This window comes from Coenobita brevimanus, chromosome 55 (genome assembly GCF_032717465.1).
Source record: "Coenobita brevimanus isolate Jiangsu-jjx chromosome 55, ASM3271746v2, whole genome shotgun sequence".
NCBI lineage: Eukaryota > Metazoa > Arthropoda > Malacostraca > Decapoda > Coenobitidae > Coenobita > Coenobita brevimanus.
In genome coordinates, this window is record NC_137008.1 from 34296092 (window position 1) to 34316728 (window position 20637).

Here is a 20637-nt window from a genome sequence, read left to right on the forward strand (position 1 = left end):
TAGGGCCACCCCCACATCCACTGCCCTACCTTGTACCTCCTTTACGACCCCATCCATATATATATTAAACAGCCATGGAGACATTACACACCCCTGTTTCAGTCCCACATTGAGATCAAAGAACTCACTCAGCTCACCATCCACTCGCACCGTAGCCCTAGCTCCCTCGTACATACTCTTCACAGCACTCAACAATTTCCCCTCCACTCCATATATTCTTAATACCTTCCACATACCTTTCCTACATACTGTATATATATTATATATATTACATATATATATATATTATATATATACAGTAATCACTCCAATATCCGGATCAATAGCCATCGGTAGGTTCGGATATTGGTTTTGTCTGGATATTGGGCCCCAGCTTATGGACTTGTACTTACGGACCCTAACACAGAGAAACACCTATACAACACCCTCCGGACATGCATAGCACCTATTTAACACCCAAATCACACCAATAAGGCACATAAATGACTGAAATAAATGCAATATACACATAAAATGTGGGTTTAGAAGTATGTTCATACATTAATAAACATTCTGGTACTTATGGACTCTAACCGAACCTAACCTAACCGAACTCTGAAAAACACATTCCTACTGCACATGCATGAGGTAAGTTTAGTATGGAAAGAAGTACAGTATGACACTTTCTGGTAAGTATAGTATGGGAAAAAATACAATATGAAACATTCTGGTAAATATAGTATGGAAAATAGTACAACATGAAACATTTTGGCTACTTACAGCAAGTCCCTGGCCACCTCGATGAATAACCACCTCCTCTCGGACTCTGACAGTAAGAACGATTTCCTGAAGCACTTGCACTACACTCTTCCTGAAGTCTTGCACTGAACTTAGTCACTAACACACAGAAGTCCGTTCTTTTCACAGTGTTCACTTTAGTCCAAATAATGTTCCATTAAATTTAAGTGTTGCACATTAACTTTTCCCAAGTTTTTTTAAGTTTCCAAAGCCAAAGCAAAGAAGGTTAGTTACGTTAAATTTCTTTTCTACTTAGTCTTTTCTCCCAACTTGAAAACCTTAACACAACACACCGTTTTTTTCACTGCACAACACTCAAAATTCCCGTGTGGTCTAGTGGAGAAGTTCTTGCTGTTTATTCACTGTCAGAGCCCGAGAGTATCACTGGCAGGCGTCCAAGGGGTGCATCGGTGGGTAGTGGTGATGGCGATACCGACTACAGAAGACTCTGAAGACAGCCGCAAACTCACGTCGAGCGGTGACTCCACTGTAGCTGATGTGCTGGGCTGTGGCTCGGAGCATGAGGGCCTGTCTTGGGGAGGCAACGGAGTGGAACCAGGGCTTGGCACAGCGGGGGTCACGGGCCTGAAAAAACTGTCAATCGTTGACTGACGCAAGGACCGACGATTCTGGCGATTGATGATGCGCTGCCGGAAAGCACGCACTTCCTCCACGAGTCCCAAGGGCCCCATCTCCCTGTCGCAGTCCGGGTGTTCCAGGTAGTCTAGGACGAACTCTAGATGTTCCCGGAGTGCGCTCAGCTTGGGGATGGCTGGAGTAGTGTCCTGCTGGGCGGAGTCTGCATCATCATCGCCTTCGTCGTCGGAATCTTCAAGTTCGGGACTGACACCAGCAACCGAAGACGCGATCTCGATATCAAACAACGTCTGATACCCAGGATCGCCCTCATCGTCGTCCAACCACTCACGAACATCGTCCACATCAACATCGTCGCCGTGCGTACGTAGCCGTGCATGGAAGTCATCCACGTCAAACCCTAGGAAATCGTACTCCACATCTGTTCCGAGAAGCAGACGAGACCAACCATTTTCAAGAGTTTTCACAGGGACTTCCTTCCATGCACTAGCCCAGTTGTACAGCGCAGACTTGATGTTGTAGCGGCGAAGGTTTTCCAAAGTCCGCTTGCCTCGAGTGTCACGTCCTTCCCTGCGCTCGTCCTCGTCCTCGAGAACCACCATCACCTCGTCCAGGAACTTCCGACGGTACAGGCGCTTTGTTGCCACGATCACTCCTTGGTCCATTGGTTGAATGAGAGCAGTCGTATTAGGTGGCAGAAACATATACCTAATACGGCCATTCTCAGCAACCAAGTCCTTGTCGCACGGGTGGGCAGGTGCATTGTCGAGGAGAAGGAGAGCCTTTACCTGGTCGCGAGGAATTCCCAGTGTCTTCGTCTGGTAATGTATGACCTCCTTGACGAAGTGATGGTGAAACCAGTCTTTGAAAATCACAGCTGTGAACCATGCTTTCAAAGAATGGTACCATACGACAGGAAGGACATCCATCACCCCACGAAGGCACCGAGGCTGCTTTGCACGGCCAACAATAACGGGCTTAAGCCGGTGCATGCCGTTAGCATTGGCACAACACAAAGCAGATATCCGTTCCTTAGAAAGCTTGCGGCCAGGTACACGCTTCTCCGTCTCATCGGCGAGAGTGTTCGTTGGCACCGAGCGATAGAATAGGCCAGTTTCGTCAGCGTTATAGACTTGACCGAGAGTGAGGCCCTCCCTGTCGATCAAGCCTTTCACCTTGTGCCGAAACTCGTCCACTCCATCCTCGTTAGCGTCCAATGCTTCGCCATGTGCTTTACGGTTAGTAAGGCCATGTCGCAACTTGAACGCGAAGAGCCAACCCTCGGATGCCTTGAAGTCTAGGGCGTCGTGAAGCCTTGCAAACTTCTCAGCAGCAGCCTTCAGCTCCGTTCCACGTACCATCACACCAGCTGCACGTTGCTGTCGATACCAAATCAACGTGGAGCGGTCGATCTCTGCATACTTGGGGGTAAACATAACCTTCCTCTCCACGTTGCGTTTGCTTCTCGACGAGAAGTCAGCCGTGTACTGCATGAGCTTGTCTCGGGAACGCTTGATATCAAACAAAGTCGACCGGGCCAGGTTGAACTCGCGGAGAATGCGAGAGGAAGACCAACCCACATCAACCTTCTCCAATATCTCCCGTTTCTTCTCCAGAGTCAACACCACTCTCTTCCTTTTCTCAGGAGGCGGGGCCATCATCACACACACTAAGAGTAGGGCAGAGAGCAGCAGGAGGCCTTGCAGCAAGTACGGCACCACCACAAAAGCGAGCACGTGGGCAGCCATGGCGAAGAGCGTAGGTCTTGTCGCGGTGAGAGACAGGCGGGAAGTGGGGAGGATGCAGCGGCGCTCTATCGGACGTCGGAGGAATGACGAACAAAAACAATGCTCTCACGCGGCGCGCGGCAAGTTCAAATTACGGACGGCAAAAAATCGATTTTTTTTCCAATTTTTTTGGATTTTCGGACCATTTTGGGAATGTTTGATCCCAGGACGATAAGGTTCGGTTAGTGGGGATGTTCGGATATTGGGCGTCCGGATATTAGAGTGATTACTGTATTACATATATATATTTTATATAATACATATATATATATATATATATATATATTATATATATTACATATATAGATAGATAGATAGATATATATAATATATATAAACAATATATATATATATATATATATATATATATATATATATGCAGAGATAAAATGGGGAAGAGAGTCGAAGAATTTTACAAAGAACCGTATGCATCAAAAACTTTCCGTTGACACCACGTGAAATACCTGCTGTAACACCAGACAAAGTAAATATTTCTCTTAAAAATATGAAGGAAGGCTCCAGGAGATGATGAAATAGTAGCAGATTTACTGTTGGATGCAGGAGTAGAAGTACAAAACAGGCTTGCCCACTTATTTACTCAATGTATAGAAAAGAAGAAAATTTCCAAAACATGGTGTAATGCAAAAGTTATATTGCTTTACAAAAAAAGGTGACTCAAAAGATCTTAGTAACTATCAATCCAGTAGTTCATTATCAGTCATTAAGAACTCTTCACTAAGAACCTTACGAACAGAATAACTACAAATTTGGAGGAAAACCAACCTCAGGAACAGGCGGGATTCTGAAGCGGGTATTTGACTACTGATCATCTACACTCAATGAATCAGCTAATTGAGGAAACTACAGAATATAATAAACTACTGTGCTTAGATTTTGTTGATTATGAAATGGCTTTCGACTCAGTGGAGCACAGAGCAATTATAAATTCATCGCGAGAACAAGGAGTGAATGAGAACATTGTAAAACTGGTCAAAAACATATATAGAGGGAACTACTACAGTTAAATTATAAAAGGAGTAGGAAAAATTAAGACTGAGAAGGGCGTGCATCAGGGAGATACAATATCACCAAAATTATTTCCAACATGCCTAGGAAGTAATTTCAGAAAGCTAGACCGGGAAAACAAAGGGGAAATATAGATGGAGAAAAGCTAAGCCAATTAAGACTTGCAGATGGCACTGCCCTAATCTCATAAACAAAAAAGTCTCAAAGTAGGGCTAAAGATGAACCAGAGTAAAACTACAGTAATGTTTAATCCACATACATCAAACAGCGTCACCATATTAAGCGACAAAATTCTTGAAGTCGAGGAGTACAATTATTAGGGAAAATACAAAAATTAATGAAAGACCATGATAGTATAATAAAAAGATGCATTACAATTGGATGGATAGCTTTTGCTAAACATAGAGACATATGAAAAGTAGCTTGCCAATTTGTATGAAATGAAAAGTATATAACAAATGAGGAATTCCAGCTATGACACAAAAATCAATGGAAAACAAATTAACCCATTCTCAGAGGGGAATGGAAAGGTTATTGTTGGGAATATCTTCAAAAGACAGGAAAAGATCACCTTTGATGAGAGAGGAGACTAAAGTCAGAAGTTATAAAAGAATGGAAATGGAGGTGGGCAGGCCATGTAGTAAGAATAAGGGATAACCGATGGAGCAAGAGGCTGACAGATTCGACACCAAGAAATTGTAAGTGTAGCAGAAAAAGGCCAGACAGGAGGTGGAGAGATGCGATAGAGAAATCTGCAGAGAAAACATGGTAAAGATTGGCTCAGTCATGGAATATGCGGAGAAGGTTGGGGGAGGCCTTTGTTCAGCAGTGGACTTGTAATGGCTGATGATGATGATGATATACTGTACATAATGGATGGTTTAGCTGTAGGGCAAAGAAAATATTATGGCCTGAATGAAATAGTAACATCTGAATATTTATATTTTTTCCATAACTGTCAAAGGAAGTAAGAACAGAAGAAAGAAAAGACAAACACAACTTCAAAAACAGAAAACGTTATCTAGCTTTACCTGTTTATCAATAGGCACTTTGTAGACTTGCATAAGGTCCTCCATAACCTGTGCAGGTGACTTGTTGATGTTTTGCATATTGTCTATGTGGATTGTTATTATAGAACTGCTGCCTCTAGTGTTGTTGCCCCCACTACCACTGGTTCCTTCACTGTGTTGTGGTTGTTGCTGCTGCTGTGATGCTGCTTGAGGATTATGTTCACCATAGAATTCATAATGGAGTGTAGTTGCATTTTCTGGAAATGACTGAAATATGGATAATTAATATCCGAGGTTACTTTTCCATAACGATAATGCAATTAAAATATAATGAAAAATATATCTACGATCAGTATTAAAGTATCATTATTCTTGAATAATTTCATTTGTCAAGCAAGCTAGGAAGGTATGATTAAAAATTTGTGGCTGATTTTATGTTTCTTCTTACCTCTGTTACGGATGTTATATGCTTAGTTCAGTTTGTCAGTCTGTTTGTGACAACGTAAAAACTATCTAATGGAACTGCACCAAATTTGGAATAGGATTCAAAACCATTAGCAGAACAAGTAGGTGAATTTTGGGAAAGGTTAAATTCTGCAATGCTGAATGTAACACAATGGAAACATGGGACCAAGACCAAAATGTTTCCTATAGAAAGCCCTGTTATTTACTACTGCAGCTGTTAAAGTAATTTGTTTTCATTTTTAAAGGCTCCAACATGCTTGCATGTGTCAGCCTTGGTCACCTAATAGCGGCTCTCCACGCTGCACGATCCATTGCAGCCTCCCTGTTCAGTCCCTTAACCCTCAGGTCACACTTAATGACCTCATCCCATGTCTTTCTCGGTCTACCCCTCACAACCCCACCCCCAATATTAACACTTCTCACCTTCCTCATCCAATTTCCATCCCCCATCCTCTCCACATGTCCAAACCATCTCAATCTACCTCTCCTCATCACAACATCAATACACTCCAGTCCCATCCTACCTCTCAATTCTTCCATCATAAACCCAGCCCCTCCAGGCCTTGGACGCAGGGACCCACTGCACAGCCACCTAATCATTGTCATTTCTGTACGTCTGAGCCGGCAAATATCTTTCTCCTTCACTGTCCAGATTTCATTACCATACAGCATCACACTTCTAACACATGCTGCATACAAAGACCCCTTAGCACGTAGGGAGAGTCCTCTCAATGTCAGGAAAGGCAACAGCTCCCTGAACTTCTTCCAACCACTTCTCACCCCAGCCACAGAGCTAGCTCCAGCCCCACCTCCAGCACACAACATGTCTCCCAAATAACAAACCTTTTCCACACACTCAAGGGACTCACCAGCAAGTTCAATCCTTTCACGTCAGACAATCTCCACCTGCTCACCCCAACATGCCGTACACATAAAATCAGCATTATCTCGCAGTCTACCTCTGATACCACTACATCTCTTATGCACCCATTTATCACAAACACCGCACAAAATGGAATTACTTCCCATGTCCTTGTGGCAAACTGCACATGGCCACTCTCCCTCGTCTTTGACAGTACCGCCAACCCTAGATATCATCACTCTTGTTTTATCTGCATTTACCCTTAAACCCTTGTACCCTATACCATCTCTCCACTTCCTAACCCTATCCTCCGCCTCCCTTTCATTCTCTGCAATCAACACCAAATCATCGCATACAATAACTTCCACGGGAGTCCATTTCTAAAGTCACGTGAAAGGGCTTCAAGTACAGTACCATGATAAACATCATGGGACTCAAGACTGACCCCTGATGCACACCAACATTCATGGAAAACTCATCACTCAAATCTCCATTCACTCTCACCTGGGTGTGAGCACCCACATACATAGCCATAACCACCCTTAGCAGCCACTCCTCCAAGCCAAGCTTTCTCATTGCCCACTTCACTACCTCTCTAGGGACCCTGTCAAAGGCCTTTTCCAAATCAACAAAAACAAAATAAAGATCCCTTCTCCTACCAATATATTTTTCCTGAAGCTGTCGAACAATGAATATAGCATCAGTGGTCCCCCTACCTGGCATAAACCCAAACTGCATCTCATCAATATTCACTCTTTCTCTAATCACACCTTTTAAAACTCTCTCCATTACCTTCATTACCTGATGTAAAAGCTTTATACCTCTATAATTTCCTCTTTCCACGGCATCACCCTTCCCTTTATACTCATTTACAATTACACTCTTCAGCCAATCATCTGGGACAACACACTCATAAATGATCCTATTAATCAGGTCAGTGACTAAACTCACCCCTATATCGCCTGAGGTCTTCAACATTTCGGCAGTCAACCCAGACACACCTGCTGCCTTCCCCACCCTCAACCTGCCTATTGCCTCACTCACAGTAGCAACATCAATCAAAGGCCAAGGGCCAGACACAAGATCTGCTGGCTCCAAACCTTCTCTGTCCCAGTCAAACTCCTCATTCAACAACCGGTTATAATGCTCTCTCCATGCATCTTTAATATCCTCACTGTTCACCACTACCCTTCCTTCATCATTCTTCACACACTGCTCACCTATAATATCCCGATTATCCCTCTTCACTTGACCTGTCACCCTAAATATATTTTTCCTTTCCCCATGATTTAGGTTATCAAGTAATAGTCTCAGTGACTCAGACTTTGCCCTGTATACCTCTCTTCTAGCCCTACGCTTGGCAGCCAAATATTCCTCTTTGCTACCGCTCTTCTTCCATTCCCGGAAAAGCCTTCTTTTCTCCTTAACTGCAGATTCTACACCCTCATCCCACCACCAAGTTACTTTATGTCCTGGTGGTCCTCTTGTCCAACCGCATGTTACATCAGTAACTCTCAAGAAATTGTTCGAGGGCTCTGTACTGTTTATTAACGCCTGTCTACATCTCCCTGTTCAGCCACCACTCTCCTCAACTCGCTATAGAAGGCATCCCTTACTACGTGGTTTTTCACCTTCCATATTTTCCTCCTAGGTACATAAGTCCTCTTTTTCATCACTCGTTCTTTAAGCACTATATCACAAATCAACAGTTTTTGCTGCTGCACACTCTCCTCACTTCCTATAACTTTAACATCCCTCACTAACCTCCTATCGGCCCTCCTAACCAGAAAATAATCTATCTGACTGCTATTTCCCCCAGACTCATATGTAATTAACCTACTCTCTCTTTTCCTAAAATATGTGTTGCACACAATCATGTCCGTTGCCTACCCAAACTCAAGTATCCCTTCCCCTTCTGCATTCCTTAGACCATACGCACATCCCCCATGCACTCCTTCATAACCTTGTGCTGCTTCACCTACATGACCATTTAAGTCCCCTCCCAAAATCACTATCTCATCATCCCGCATACCACCCACTACACGTATTAAATAATCCCAAAATCTATCTTTCCCTGCTTCATCCAATCCTGCCTGTGAAGCATATGCCGATATAATCACAGCTATCTTTCTACCCAACAGAATTTTCACTACCAATATCCTATCGCGTACTCTCAAAACATTCACAACATAATCCACCCATTTCTCCGCAACCATCGCACCAACACCTCCATATCCGTCTTTCCCTCCCTGACAAAACAACTTATAGAAACAGTCCTTCCCAACAATCTTTCTGGGTGATCCACCCCTGTACCGGACTTCCTGCAAACACGCCACATCCACCCAGCACCTACTGAATGCTTCAACGACTTCCCCCGCTCTTCCCCTCAAACTTCCCACATTCCATGAACCCACCCTCATCCCCATGGGTGATTTACTGTCCTCAGGCTTGCTTTGAAACTTATTTCGTTGTGTCATCATCTGTATTATAAAGGGGGACAGACACAGCACTGGTCACACTCATTGCACAGTCACAGGTCCAGGCAATGGATCTGGGACCCCTAGCCCACCAGCTTACCAGTGGCTATGGTAGTGGCCTCAGGGCACCCTGCCGGGACAGCTGCAGGGACACCCTCCAAGCGCGCCTTGGCACTGCAACTATCTCGCCATTATACACCCACTGATAGGGCAGCCTCCTAGGGCGCTACTCCCAGGTTCGGGCCCCTCTCTATTGGGCAGAAGCGGCAGCCTGGGAACCGCAATGCCCTGTACCCTCTAGCACAGGCCCGAGCCCCATCTCGCCCTGGACCCACAATCTATGCCGGCGGAACCCCCGCCACGCCTCCCCCCAGAAGTCTGCCACTAGGTAGTGGGGGCAAAGTTATCTGGCCGCATGCCCCTGCTGGTGCCAACCCCTGTAACGTAGTGGGATACGTTGTGTGAAATGTAAAGTGCATGTGGTGTAGTGCATAGATAGTTGGAGGAAATGTTTGAGAGAGTATGCTGGTCTACTCTCCATGTTACTGCCACACTGAAAAGGTCAGCAAAGGGGGATGGTTAGATAGCTAGTGAAACAGGAGCTCCAGCTCTCCCTATCACCAGCATTCCCATTCCCCTCGGGAGTACTACTCTGTTCGGCCTGTGCTACGGCCTCCTCCTGCAAACATTTTCAAATCTATTACATGTGTACAGCTTCTGTTTCAAGGTAAACACAGCATCCTTAAGTTTGGTCTGCACTTTAGACATCACAGAGTGTAGAAATCATAGTCTATCATGACAACTCAACTGCGAGAGTGCTTGCATACCGACTGGCGGCAGAAAGCAGACTGGCGATTTGTGGAGGTACAGAGAGCAACTGAATTTGGGGTGGTGAAAGAAGGGGGACGAGGGTTGAATAAGGATTAACTAGGTAATAACTGAAAAGTCTTCACTTCACACTGCCCAACTTCACCCACTCTAATGTGACATGTGGCTACCCTTTGCAGGGGCAGGCGTTCAGAGTGGCACATACTAATACACTCAACCCCCTGCTATTGCTCCAAATTGGTCACAGGAAACGTGCGTGATAGCTGAACTGAACAATCAATGGGAAAAATTCTAACTGGTTTTTCGGTGGCCCATTTTTCTAACTTTTAACCACTTTATGCCTACGATTTCCTGCCAATCTCTCCTCTAACATGAAATAAAGCATTATTATATTAATAATAACAGTACAATGAATAAATAAACAACATAAAAGGCCACGAAACTTTTATAAGGATTACAGCTTGGGTGGTTTGATGGGTTCCGAGGCTTGGGAGTGGCTTAGTAGCCGCCAGATCTCTTTGGCTGTCTCCATTTCTTTAGTGTCCACAGCTAAAGGGGGTATCACATGGTACCTTATATCAGGAAATGGCTGAGGAACATTTAAGTGGAACAAAACTTGGACGCTATCACACACGTTCCTCACACTGTCATCAGTGCCCCGTCTCAGTTGTAAACATGTGATTACTTTATTGACATCACAGTTTTTTCGGCATAAGAAATATTAACTTTTTATAAGGGTTTCAAAACGATTGATGTTTATTCTAAAATACCATATTAATAAGTATTCAGCGTTAGACTAAATTTCAATGCTGTAGTACGATATATTCTTTCGAGCCAAATGGGTTTTGGTCACTGTTTTGCCCATTGTGTCCTCGGCAGGAATCCGTTCAGATGCATTCCAAATGCCCGTGCTATAATCGGGAATTTTACCACGTTACTGTTCCGATTAACCATCGTATCCTCTGCAAACCTCGTATGAAGTGCCGTGTGAATAAGTTTCGCTTAGCCTGTCTTCAAACTCGACGCGTGATAGCGGTCTTGGGGTGCGTGATAGCATGTATGGTTGTGCATTTGATGTGTGCATGATAACAGATAAGCTTGATAGCTGAACGCGTGATAGCAGGGGGTCGAGTGTATAGTCAACCCCCAGTATTGACGGGGTTCACATATTCGCATATTTTTCTGGGAAATTATTTCAACAATTCACAGGACGATACTTCATGCTTTTCCCAGAGTATCAGCTGTTCATACTGGTTCATAAGTGATTTTTTTGCAAGTTTTCCATGAAAATTACTGTCTTATACAGTTAACCTGTGCAGTTACCCTGTATAGGTATATGCTGTTCTGCACAGGGCACCAGCACTCAGTATTTCACAACACAGATCACACACTCTTTCCTCACAACAATAGCTTGCTTGTGATTGGCTTCTAGGGTAGTGTCCCTTTTATCTGCCTACATGTCTTCTTTCTTCAAGCCCTATTGGCCATTGAAAGAAGGGATCCAACCATATGAGAGTCCAGCAAATTACCGAAGCAGAGGTTATTTACAGAATTGGCAATTTTAATTGGAAAACATTATAATTTTCATTATCAAATAAGTTCATACAAATCTGATAAAAAAAATTGTGGTTTATATAACTATTTATAAAAATATCTGGTTTCAGAGCTTAAATCCACTAAAGTTGGCGGATGTTTCCCTTTCAGATTGTCAACTCTCCTTGACAGACTTCTATTTGCATAAATGCTGATTTACAGTAAAAATAAGTGCATCTGCCTTGTAAATCAATTTTTATAAAAAAATCTGTATCTGCGAGTTGTTGAGCTAGGGGCAAAATATTTCCACTAAACTTAGCAAATCTTCGCTCTGATTCCTGGTTTTTTATTACCAGTTAAATTAAACACAAATTATTGATCGGATTTCAGATATTTAAGCATATATAAACCTACATGGTGATAAAAATTATGTTCTCCTATTAAAAGTGCCGATTCAGTAAATTACCGCTAATTCAGAAGTTTGTCACATGACTCTCACCCATCATATGCAAGTGTGCTCATTCTCTATCGGTTCACCTCACGGGCTGTGCATCCAATTGTGTTCTGCTTGTTATTATGGATTCGTTAATCACCTCCATTCTTCATCCCTGTGAAAAATGGATCCTAAGTGTGCTGCTCAGGGTGCATATGTTGCCAGGGAGCCTATGTGGCAGAAGAATGTGATGTTACTGGAAGATAGAGAAAATTCTGAGCATAGTGCATGAGAGGCAGTCATTTGAGCTGTCAGGCAATATTTTGGGGTGAACGAGGGCACGGTGTGTTGCATCATCGCATGGGTTAGTACAGAACACTGTACCTAGAAGAGCTTGTATATCATCCTGTACTGTCTTTCTAGGAAGTCTTAATGTACCATAAAATGCAATACAGGTCTAATAGTAGGCCTGTAGGTAATGAGAATGATTAAATGTGAAACCAGTGATTTTTGTGGATGGTACAGATTATTTGCGGATTTCACCCATTCATGGGGGGGGGGGGGCAGTATATAACCCATGCAAATTGTGAGGGTCGGCTGTACAGTTTTATTTATTTATTACCCAGCACGTAAATTTTCCGGCTGTCTGATAATCCTAGTTGTCTGGACATCAGATATCCAGTACTGTACTGAATTATGAAAGGTAATGACAAGAAGAAATAGGGAAAAACTGAGATTTTATTTTTTAAATTCATACTGAGTGTCTGAAGCCAGGAGAAGGTGCAGTAAGGCAAGAAAAAAGAAGATGCATTGGAATATCTATCTATCTATCATATATATATATATATATCTATATATATATATATATATATATATATATATATATATATATATATATATACGTATATATATATATATATATATACGTATATATATATATATATATATATATATATATATATATATATATATGTATATATATTATATTATATATAGATAGATAGATAGATATTTAACCCACTGGAGCCCAGTGTCCACAGTTTTGGACAGAACTGGAAATTTCCAAAGCTTAATAAAGTAGGGAACCCCCAGGTAGGGACCTATGAGCTTCGCGACCATAAGCCTCCCAGTACGGTGCCTTGCCCAGCAGCTCAGAGATAAAATGGGTTAATGACTGGCAAATGTTTCAGTTTCTTTAAATGTACACATAAAACATGATGGGAACTGATGTAACGAACGGCACATCATAAGGCTTTTTCGTCCTCTTTTAAACCAGATAATTGATAAGCCGACTATCAGTCAGGTAACAAAGTGAATGGAAAAGAAAACATGCATTATGATTAGGCAACTCAAAATCAGCTAAAATTCTGACAGCTTTTAAGATACCGTAGTAAGTGAATTAGTGTTTGGCCTACTTACAAGGATATTCAAATCACTGTAACTGATCTTGCCTTATTTACTTTCTGGACCATGCCACTCCTCATCCTTAGGTGATAAAATAAAGGTGGGATGATGTTACATTTCATGCTGGGGGGGGGAAAAAAAAAAAAAAAAAAAAAGTACTTACTGAAAGAGGCAGATTTTGGCAGCATTGTGCAAGCCCAAAACCATTGTCTTTACCCCCCCAAGGTTCAGCCAGGTTAATGAGGCGAGATAATAATGCTTGTCGAGGTGATACTGCCAATCTAGTTATAAAGTTCGATCTGGAAGAGAATGCAGAAATAACATTTATTAAGATATCTATAAAAGAAGATACTACTGTACAATACTGGAAACACGACAGAGAGAGAGAGAGAGAGAGAGAGAGAGAGAGAGAGAGAGAGAGAGAGAGAGAGAGAGAGAGAGAGAGAGAGAGAGAGAGACAGATTGGAGAGAGAGAGAGAGAGAGAGAGAGACTAGAGAGAGAGAGTAATAATAATGATAATAATAATATTTATTTTTGTTAAAATATGGTTATTCTGTTTACAAACAGTACAACAGTAATACACTGTTCATTTACCCGTATATGGATACGTTCATGTGTAAGTATACATATACAGCACAGATGTACAACTGTACAAAAAAGTATCATTACGCACGGGTCCATCCGACAGATACATAAACACTACAATGGCTGCTGTTTCCGATGGGTTGATATATTCATGTCAACGCATTTATTACCTCAAACGCAGGAAATGAGTCTTGTATCCCATGCATAACCAACATTGTTGGTTATGCAGGGGTACCAACAGTTTCCTAGCCCCCTGCCTGGTTTTCCTAAACCATCATCATTTGTCATGTTGTTTAGCACAATATCGTAACGATACTTTTTTGTACAGTTGTACATATATACATATACAGTAATATACAGTACAAATAAACAATATGTTCTATGATCACACACACACACAATTCTGTTTATATACTGTGCAATAGTAATACATTGTTCATTTACCTGCATATGGATACATACATACATAAATATACAAATACATGTACTGCACAGATGTACATAATAGCACAAGTACATAAAAACAGTATGTTTTATGAATACACACACACACACACAATATATATATATATATATATACAGTAATCACTCCAATATCCAGATCAATAGAGCCATCGGTAGGTTCGGATATTGGTTTTGTCCGGATATTGGGCCCCAGCTTATGGACTTGTACTTACGGACCCTAACACAGAGAAACACCTATACAACTCCCTCCGGACATGCATAGCACCTATTTAACACCCAAATCACACCAATAAGGCACATAAATGACTGAAATAAATGCAATAGACACATAAAATGTGGGTTTAGAAGTATGTTCATACATTAATAAACATTCTGGTACTTATGGACTCTAACCGAACCTAACCTAACCGAACCTAACCGAACTCTGAAAAACACATTCCTACTGCACATGCATGAGGTAAGTTTAGTATGGAAAGAAGTACAGTATGACACTTTCTGGTAGGTATAGTATGGGAAAAATACAATATGAAACATTCTGGTAAATATAGTATGGAAAATAGTACAACATGAAACATTTTGGCTACTTACAGCAAGTCCCTGGCCACCTCGATGAATAACCGCCTCCTCTCGGACTCTGACAGTAAGAACGATTTCCTGAAGCACTTGCACTACACTCTTCCTGAAGTCTTGCACTGAACTTAGTCACTAACACACAGAAGTCCGTTCTTTTCACAGTGTTCACTTTAGTCCAAATAATGTTCCATTAAATTTAAGTGTTGCACATTAACTTTTCCCAAGTTTTTTTAAGTTTCCAAAGCCAAAACAAAGAAGGTTAGTTACGTTAAATTTCTTTTCTACTTAGTCTTTTCTCCCAACACACCGTTTTTTTCACTGCACAACACTCAAAATTCCCGTGTGGTCTAGTGGAGAAGTTCTTGCTGTTTATTCACTGTCAGAGCCCGAGAGTATCACTGACAGGCGTCCAAGGGGTGCATCGGTGGGTAGTGGTGATGGCGTACCGACTACAGAAGACTCTGAAGACAGCCGCAAACTCACGTCGAGCGGTGACTCCACTGTAGCTGATGTGCTGGGCTGTGGCTCGGAGCATGAGGGCCTGTCTTGGGGAGGCAACGGAGTGGAACCAGGGCTTGGCACAGCGGGGGTCACGGGCCTGAAAAAACTGTCAATCGTTGACTGACGCAAGGACCGACGATTCTGGCGATTGATGATGCGCTGCTGGAAAGCACGCACTTCCTCCACGAGTCCCAAGGGCCCCATCTCCCTGTCGCAGTCCGGGTGTTCCAGGTAGTCTAGGACGAACTCTAGATGTTCCCGGAGTGCGCTCAGCTTGGGGATGGCTGGAGTAGTGTCCTGCTGGGCGGAGTCTGCATCATCATCGCCTTCGTTGTTGGAATCTTCAAGTTCGGGACTGACACCAGCAACCGAAGACGCGATCTCGATATCAGACAACGTCTGATACCCAGGATCGCCCTCGTCGTCGTCCAACCACTCACGAACATCGTCCACATCAACATCGTCGCCGTGCATTCGTAGCCGTGCATGGAAGTCATCCACGTCAAACCCTAGGAAATCGTACTCCACATCTGTTCCGAGAAGCAGACGAGACCAACCATTTTCAAGAGTTTTCACAGGGACTTCCTTCCATGCACTAGCCCAGTTGTACAGCGCAGACTTGATGTTGTAGCGGCGAAGGTTTTCCAAAGTCCGCTTGCCTCGAGTGTCACGTCCTTCCCTGCGCTCGTCCTCGTCCTCGAGAACCACCATCACCTCGTCCAGGAACTTCCGACGGTACAGGCGCTTTGTCGCCACGATCACTTCTTGGTCCATTGGTTGAATGAGAGCAGTCGATAGGGTGGCAGAAACATGCACCTAATACGGCCATTCTCAGCAACCAAGTCCTTGTCGCACGGGTGGGCAGGTGCATTGTCGAGAAGGAGAGCCTTTACCTGGTCGCGAGGAATTCCCAGTGTCTTCGTCTGGTAATGTATGACCTCCTTGACGAAGTGATGGTGAAACCAGTCTTTGAAAATCACAGCTGTGAACCATGCTTTCAAAGAATGGTACCATACGACAGGAAGGACATCCATCACCCCACGAAGGCACCGAGGCTGCTTTGCACGGCCAACAATAACGGGCTTAAGCCGGTGCATGCCGTTAGCATTGGCACAACACAAAGCAGATATCCGTTCCTTAGAAAGCTTGCGGCCAGGTACACGCTTCTCCGTCTCATCGGCGAGAGTGTTCGTTGGCACCGAGCGATAGAATAGGCCAGTTTCGTCAGCGTTATAGACTTGACCGAGAGTGAGGCCCTCCTGTCGATCAAGCCTTTCACCTTGTGCTGAAACTCGTCCACTCCATCCTCGTTAGCGTCCAATGCTTCGCCATGTGCTTTACGGTTAGTAAGGCCATGTCGCAACTTGAACGCGAAGAGCCAACCCTCGGATGCTTTGAAGTCTAGGGCGTCGTGAAGCCTTGCAAACTTCTCAGCAGCAGCCTTCAGCTCCGTTCCACGTACCATCACACCAGCTGCACGTTGCTGTCGATACCAAATCAACGTGGAGCGGTCGATCTCTGCATACTTGGGGGTAAACATAACCTTCCTCTCCACGTTGCGTTTGCTTCTCGACGAGAAGTCAGCCGTGTACTGCATGAGCTTGTCTCGGGAACGCTTGATATCAAACAAAGTCGACCGGGCCAGGTTGAACTCACGGAGAATGCGAGAGGAAGACCAACCCGCATCAACCTTCTCCAATATCTCCGTTTTTCTCCAGAGTCAACACCACTCTCTTCCTTTTCTCAGGAGGCGGGGCCATCATCACACACACTAAGAGTAGGGCAGAGAGCAGCAGGAGGCCTTGCAGCAAGTACGGCACCACCACAAAAGCGAGCACGTGGGCAGCCATGGCGAAGAGCGTAGGTCTTGTCGCGGTGAGAGACAGGCGGGAAGTGGGGAGGATGCAGCGGCGCTCTATCGGACGTCGGAGGAATGACGAACCAAAACAATGCTCTCACGCGGCGCGCGCGGCACGTTCAAATTACGGACGGCAAAAAATCGATTTTTTTTCCCAATTTTTTTGGATTTTCGGACCATTTTGGGAATGTTTGATCCCAGGACGATAAGGTTCGGTTAGTGGGGATGTTCGGATATTGGGCGTCCGGATATTAGAGGGATTACTGTATATATAGGGGTAGGCGGTGGCTGAATCGGTAGAGAGGCGGCCTTGCAGTCCTGATGGACCCAGGTTCGAATCCCGGCTGGGGCAGGGAACAGTTTAAGGATTTGAATTTCATAGAAGCAGACTTTCCTGATCTACCAGATGACCCGCCGACATGTCATAAAAGTACCCCCGCTAATACCAATACACCAGTCCTGTATGAGACAGCCCTAGCATGTATTCAATATGGACGGTGGGTGTTAGCGCCGAAGTGGTGACATGTGGAGGTGTAGGAGGACTACTGGGCCTTGGGATAGGCTACTGCCCCCGAGATATAGGCCCTGAAGCCTTTGCCCAGAGTCGGACACATTAAAAAAAAAAAAAAAAAAAAAAAATTATATATATATATATATATATATGACTGTGTATATAGATATATATATATATATATATATATATATATATATATATATATACTGTATATATATATATATATACTGTATATATATATATATATATATATATATATATATATATATATATATATATATAATGTATAAAATAAGTATGATTATTATATATATATATATATATATATATGTACAGTATTGTGTGTGTGGTAGGTGGTGGCAACCATCATCCACTCACTTGATGTAGTGCGGCCTATTTCTTCCTTAATCTATCATGCTTTTTCTGTGCTTGCCCTCCTCTCTTCCTGTTTCTCCCATGTTTTCTGTCACTTCTTATTGCTTTTCTTTCCATTACAGGTGGCTTTACATTGAGTAACATGCCAAATGGTTTCCTGTAAGCCAGGAAACCATTTACAATGCTGGGTGGTAACCATATAACCAAACCATATGTGCTCCCTATGTGTCAACAAGTGGGTTGGTGGAGGGTTAGTGCCTCTCCTCGTAAAACAAATAACTCTAAGTCAAATGGCCACCCTTTACAGGTTTATGGTGTCTGGCAAATAGATAGATAGATATTATTTAGTCATTGAAAAGAGGAGTTAACTGATCGTACTTCCTGGCTCTAGCATCCGCGACCTTTATGATGAAGTTCTGTAGCTTTTGTATCCTGACTATGAGGGAGCAATTTGTTGTACCCCATATTATGTTGCAATAACTTAGGATATTTAGTACTAGAGACTACAATTATTAGGCGAGTTGCTCTATCACAGTAATGTTTTATTCTACTTATAAACATCAAGGCTCCCAAGGCTTTTTTTGTTACTTTATATGTTTATCGTAGGTTATACACCAGGCTATGTAAACTCCTACATTTTTTGCATGTACTGAGGGTTTGATTGTGGTGTCGTGAAAGTGGATAGCAGTGGAGCTGGGTATTTTAGAGAAGAGTTGACGTGTTCCTATGAAAATACACTGAGTTTTTTGTGTTCAACATAAGACCATTTTTCAGGAAACATAATCTGGCTCGAGATAGAGTTTCTTCTGTTTCGCTAAGACATCTACTTCAGATATTGTGCCACTGCGTAGGATGTGAGAGTCATCCGCATATTGTAGTAGTGGGTGTCATCCGCATATTGCACTAATAAACACTGATTAATATGTAATGAGATGTTTATAAATATGTTGAAAAGTACTAGGCCTATGATTGAGCCCTGAGGGACGCCGAAATTTACATCTGAGATAGATAGGATTGTACTGTTAATGCAGACAACTGTGTTCTGTTATTTACGTAATTTTTAAACCAAAAGTTGTCAATGTTTGTCTGCTGTAATTTTTAGTAGATATTGTGCCTGACACTGTCAAATGCCTCTGATAAGTCTCATTTCAAGGAGCCATGATCTGGGAAGAGGTGCTGTGAAGGATGATTATGGGGTTTAAACTGCTGACACTTCTGCTGACTAACCTTGCATATGGCTGATGTTATTGTTTATCACTAAGATTTAGCTACTGTCAAGACCTAATATTTATTTCAAGTCACTCAGATGCTGATATCTATCATTTGGTAAGCTTTTCAAACAACAGCTACCTTATCAAAGCACGATCACATCAGTTTACAGGTTCAGTACTGTACTTTTGAGATCTGGCCTGAAAACTAACATTCTTTTAATTCACTACTTCTACCAGAAATATAATTCACCTGTGTAACAGATTAAAATGCATTACCCCTGCCTCTACGAGAAATTATGTAATGTTTAACCACTGAAAATGCATATGCTAAACAACTTAAAAAATTAGAGGGTAAATAAAGGACATTACCTTTTACTGAACATGTACAGCAGATTGAGGACGGCAAGGACAATAGTCATGGAGGTGGATGAAAGAAGTGTGATGAGGTGCTCCACAGAGGAATACAAGTGGCGGGAGAAGGAATGCTCCACCAGCAGTGTAGTGAAGTGGAGCACCCATACCACCAACTCCTCAACCTGACAACATACAAATATTATGAATATTGCTCTACACCTACTTTATTTTTTTGGCCAGCTCCATGCTGCCCTTTTTATCTATGCAACTCTTACCTTAAAATAGTACCATCATTTTAACACAGCCACTTATATACTGACATAGTGATCTCTCAATTATACGTCATCACAATATCTGACCTATCGCAACATCTGGCACTTTCTGTTCAGCTCCATTAAAACAACAGCTGATGAAATTAGGCAATATCCAGCTCAGAAATGGGATGCAATCAGTGGTACAATAAAGTCATGATTTCAGACAAAGAGAAGCAATGATTTTACAATATCATGATCATTTAATTGTTCCCTTAGTTATTCAGTACTGTAACATATCACTCAATTACATGGGAGAAACTGAGTGGGAAGTGGGTGAATTTAGGTAATGGATTTCCAGATGACTGCATTTGTTTACAATTCATGCGATGTTCTTTTGTCGGGCTGGTTGGGTTCCTTGACCATGACCCATGTTGCATATCTGCCACTACCTGCCTCAGTTGTTATGTGTTGTTGTGTTTTGATGCATTACTTTATTTATTTGCATGCTCCTCATTTCATATCAAAACTCTGAGCACACAGTTCCAAACTAACTTTAGTTCTGCCTAAGCAAACTGAAAGTGTTATGTACACAAGAAAAGTATTTATTTCCAGGAAAAAAAGTAAACTGTTGGACAGAGTGGCGTATGGTGTGGTAGCTTAGTACAAATGACAGCAACATTCGATCACATGAAATTAATGTGTTTATGGTGTGGAAAGTTTCTTTGGTGGAGAGTGAATAAAAACTAA

General features: G+C 42.7%; 1 protein-coding gene across 1 annotated transcript in view; it reads right to left on the reverse strand.

Annotated features, from left to right (window-relative positions):
* Positions 1–20637, reverse strand: part of HUWE1 (HECT, UBA and WWE domain containing E3 ubiquitin protein ligase 1) — a 1134422-nt gene that overhangs the window by 1069260 nt on the left and 44525 nt on the right. The window contains exons 5-7 of the mRNA XM_080273518.1: positions 19652–19818; positions 13363–13498; positions 5219–5464 (exon numbers count right to left, since the gene is read on the reverse strand). Coding sequence (XP_080129644.1) covers positions 5219–5464; positions 13363–13498; positions 19652–19818 — 549 coding nt within the window. The remainder of the gene's footprint in view (positions 1–5218; positions 5465–13362; positions 13499–19651; positions 19819–20637) is intronic.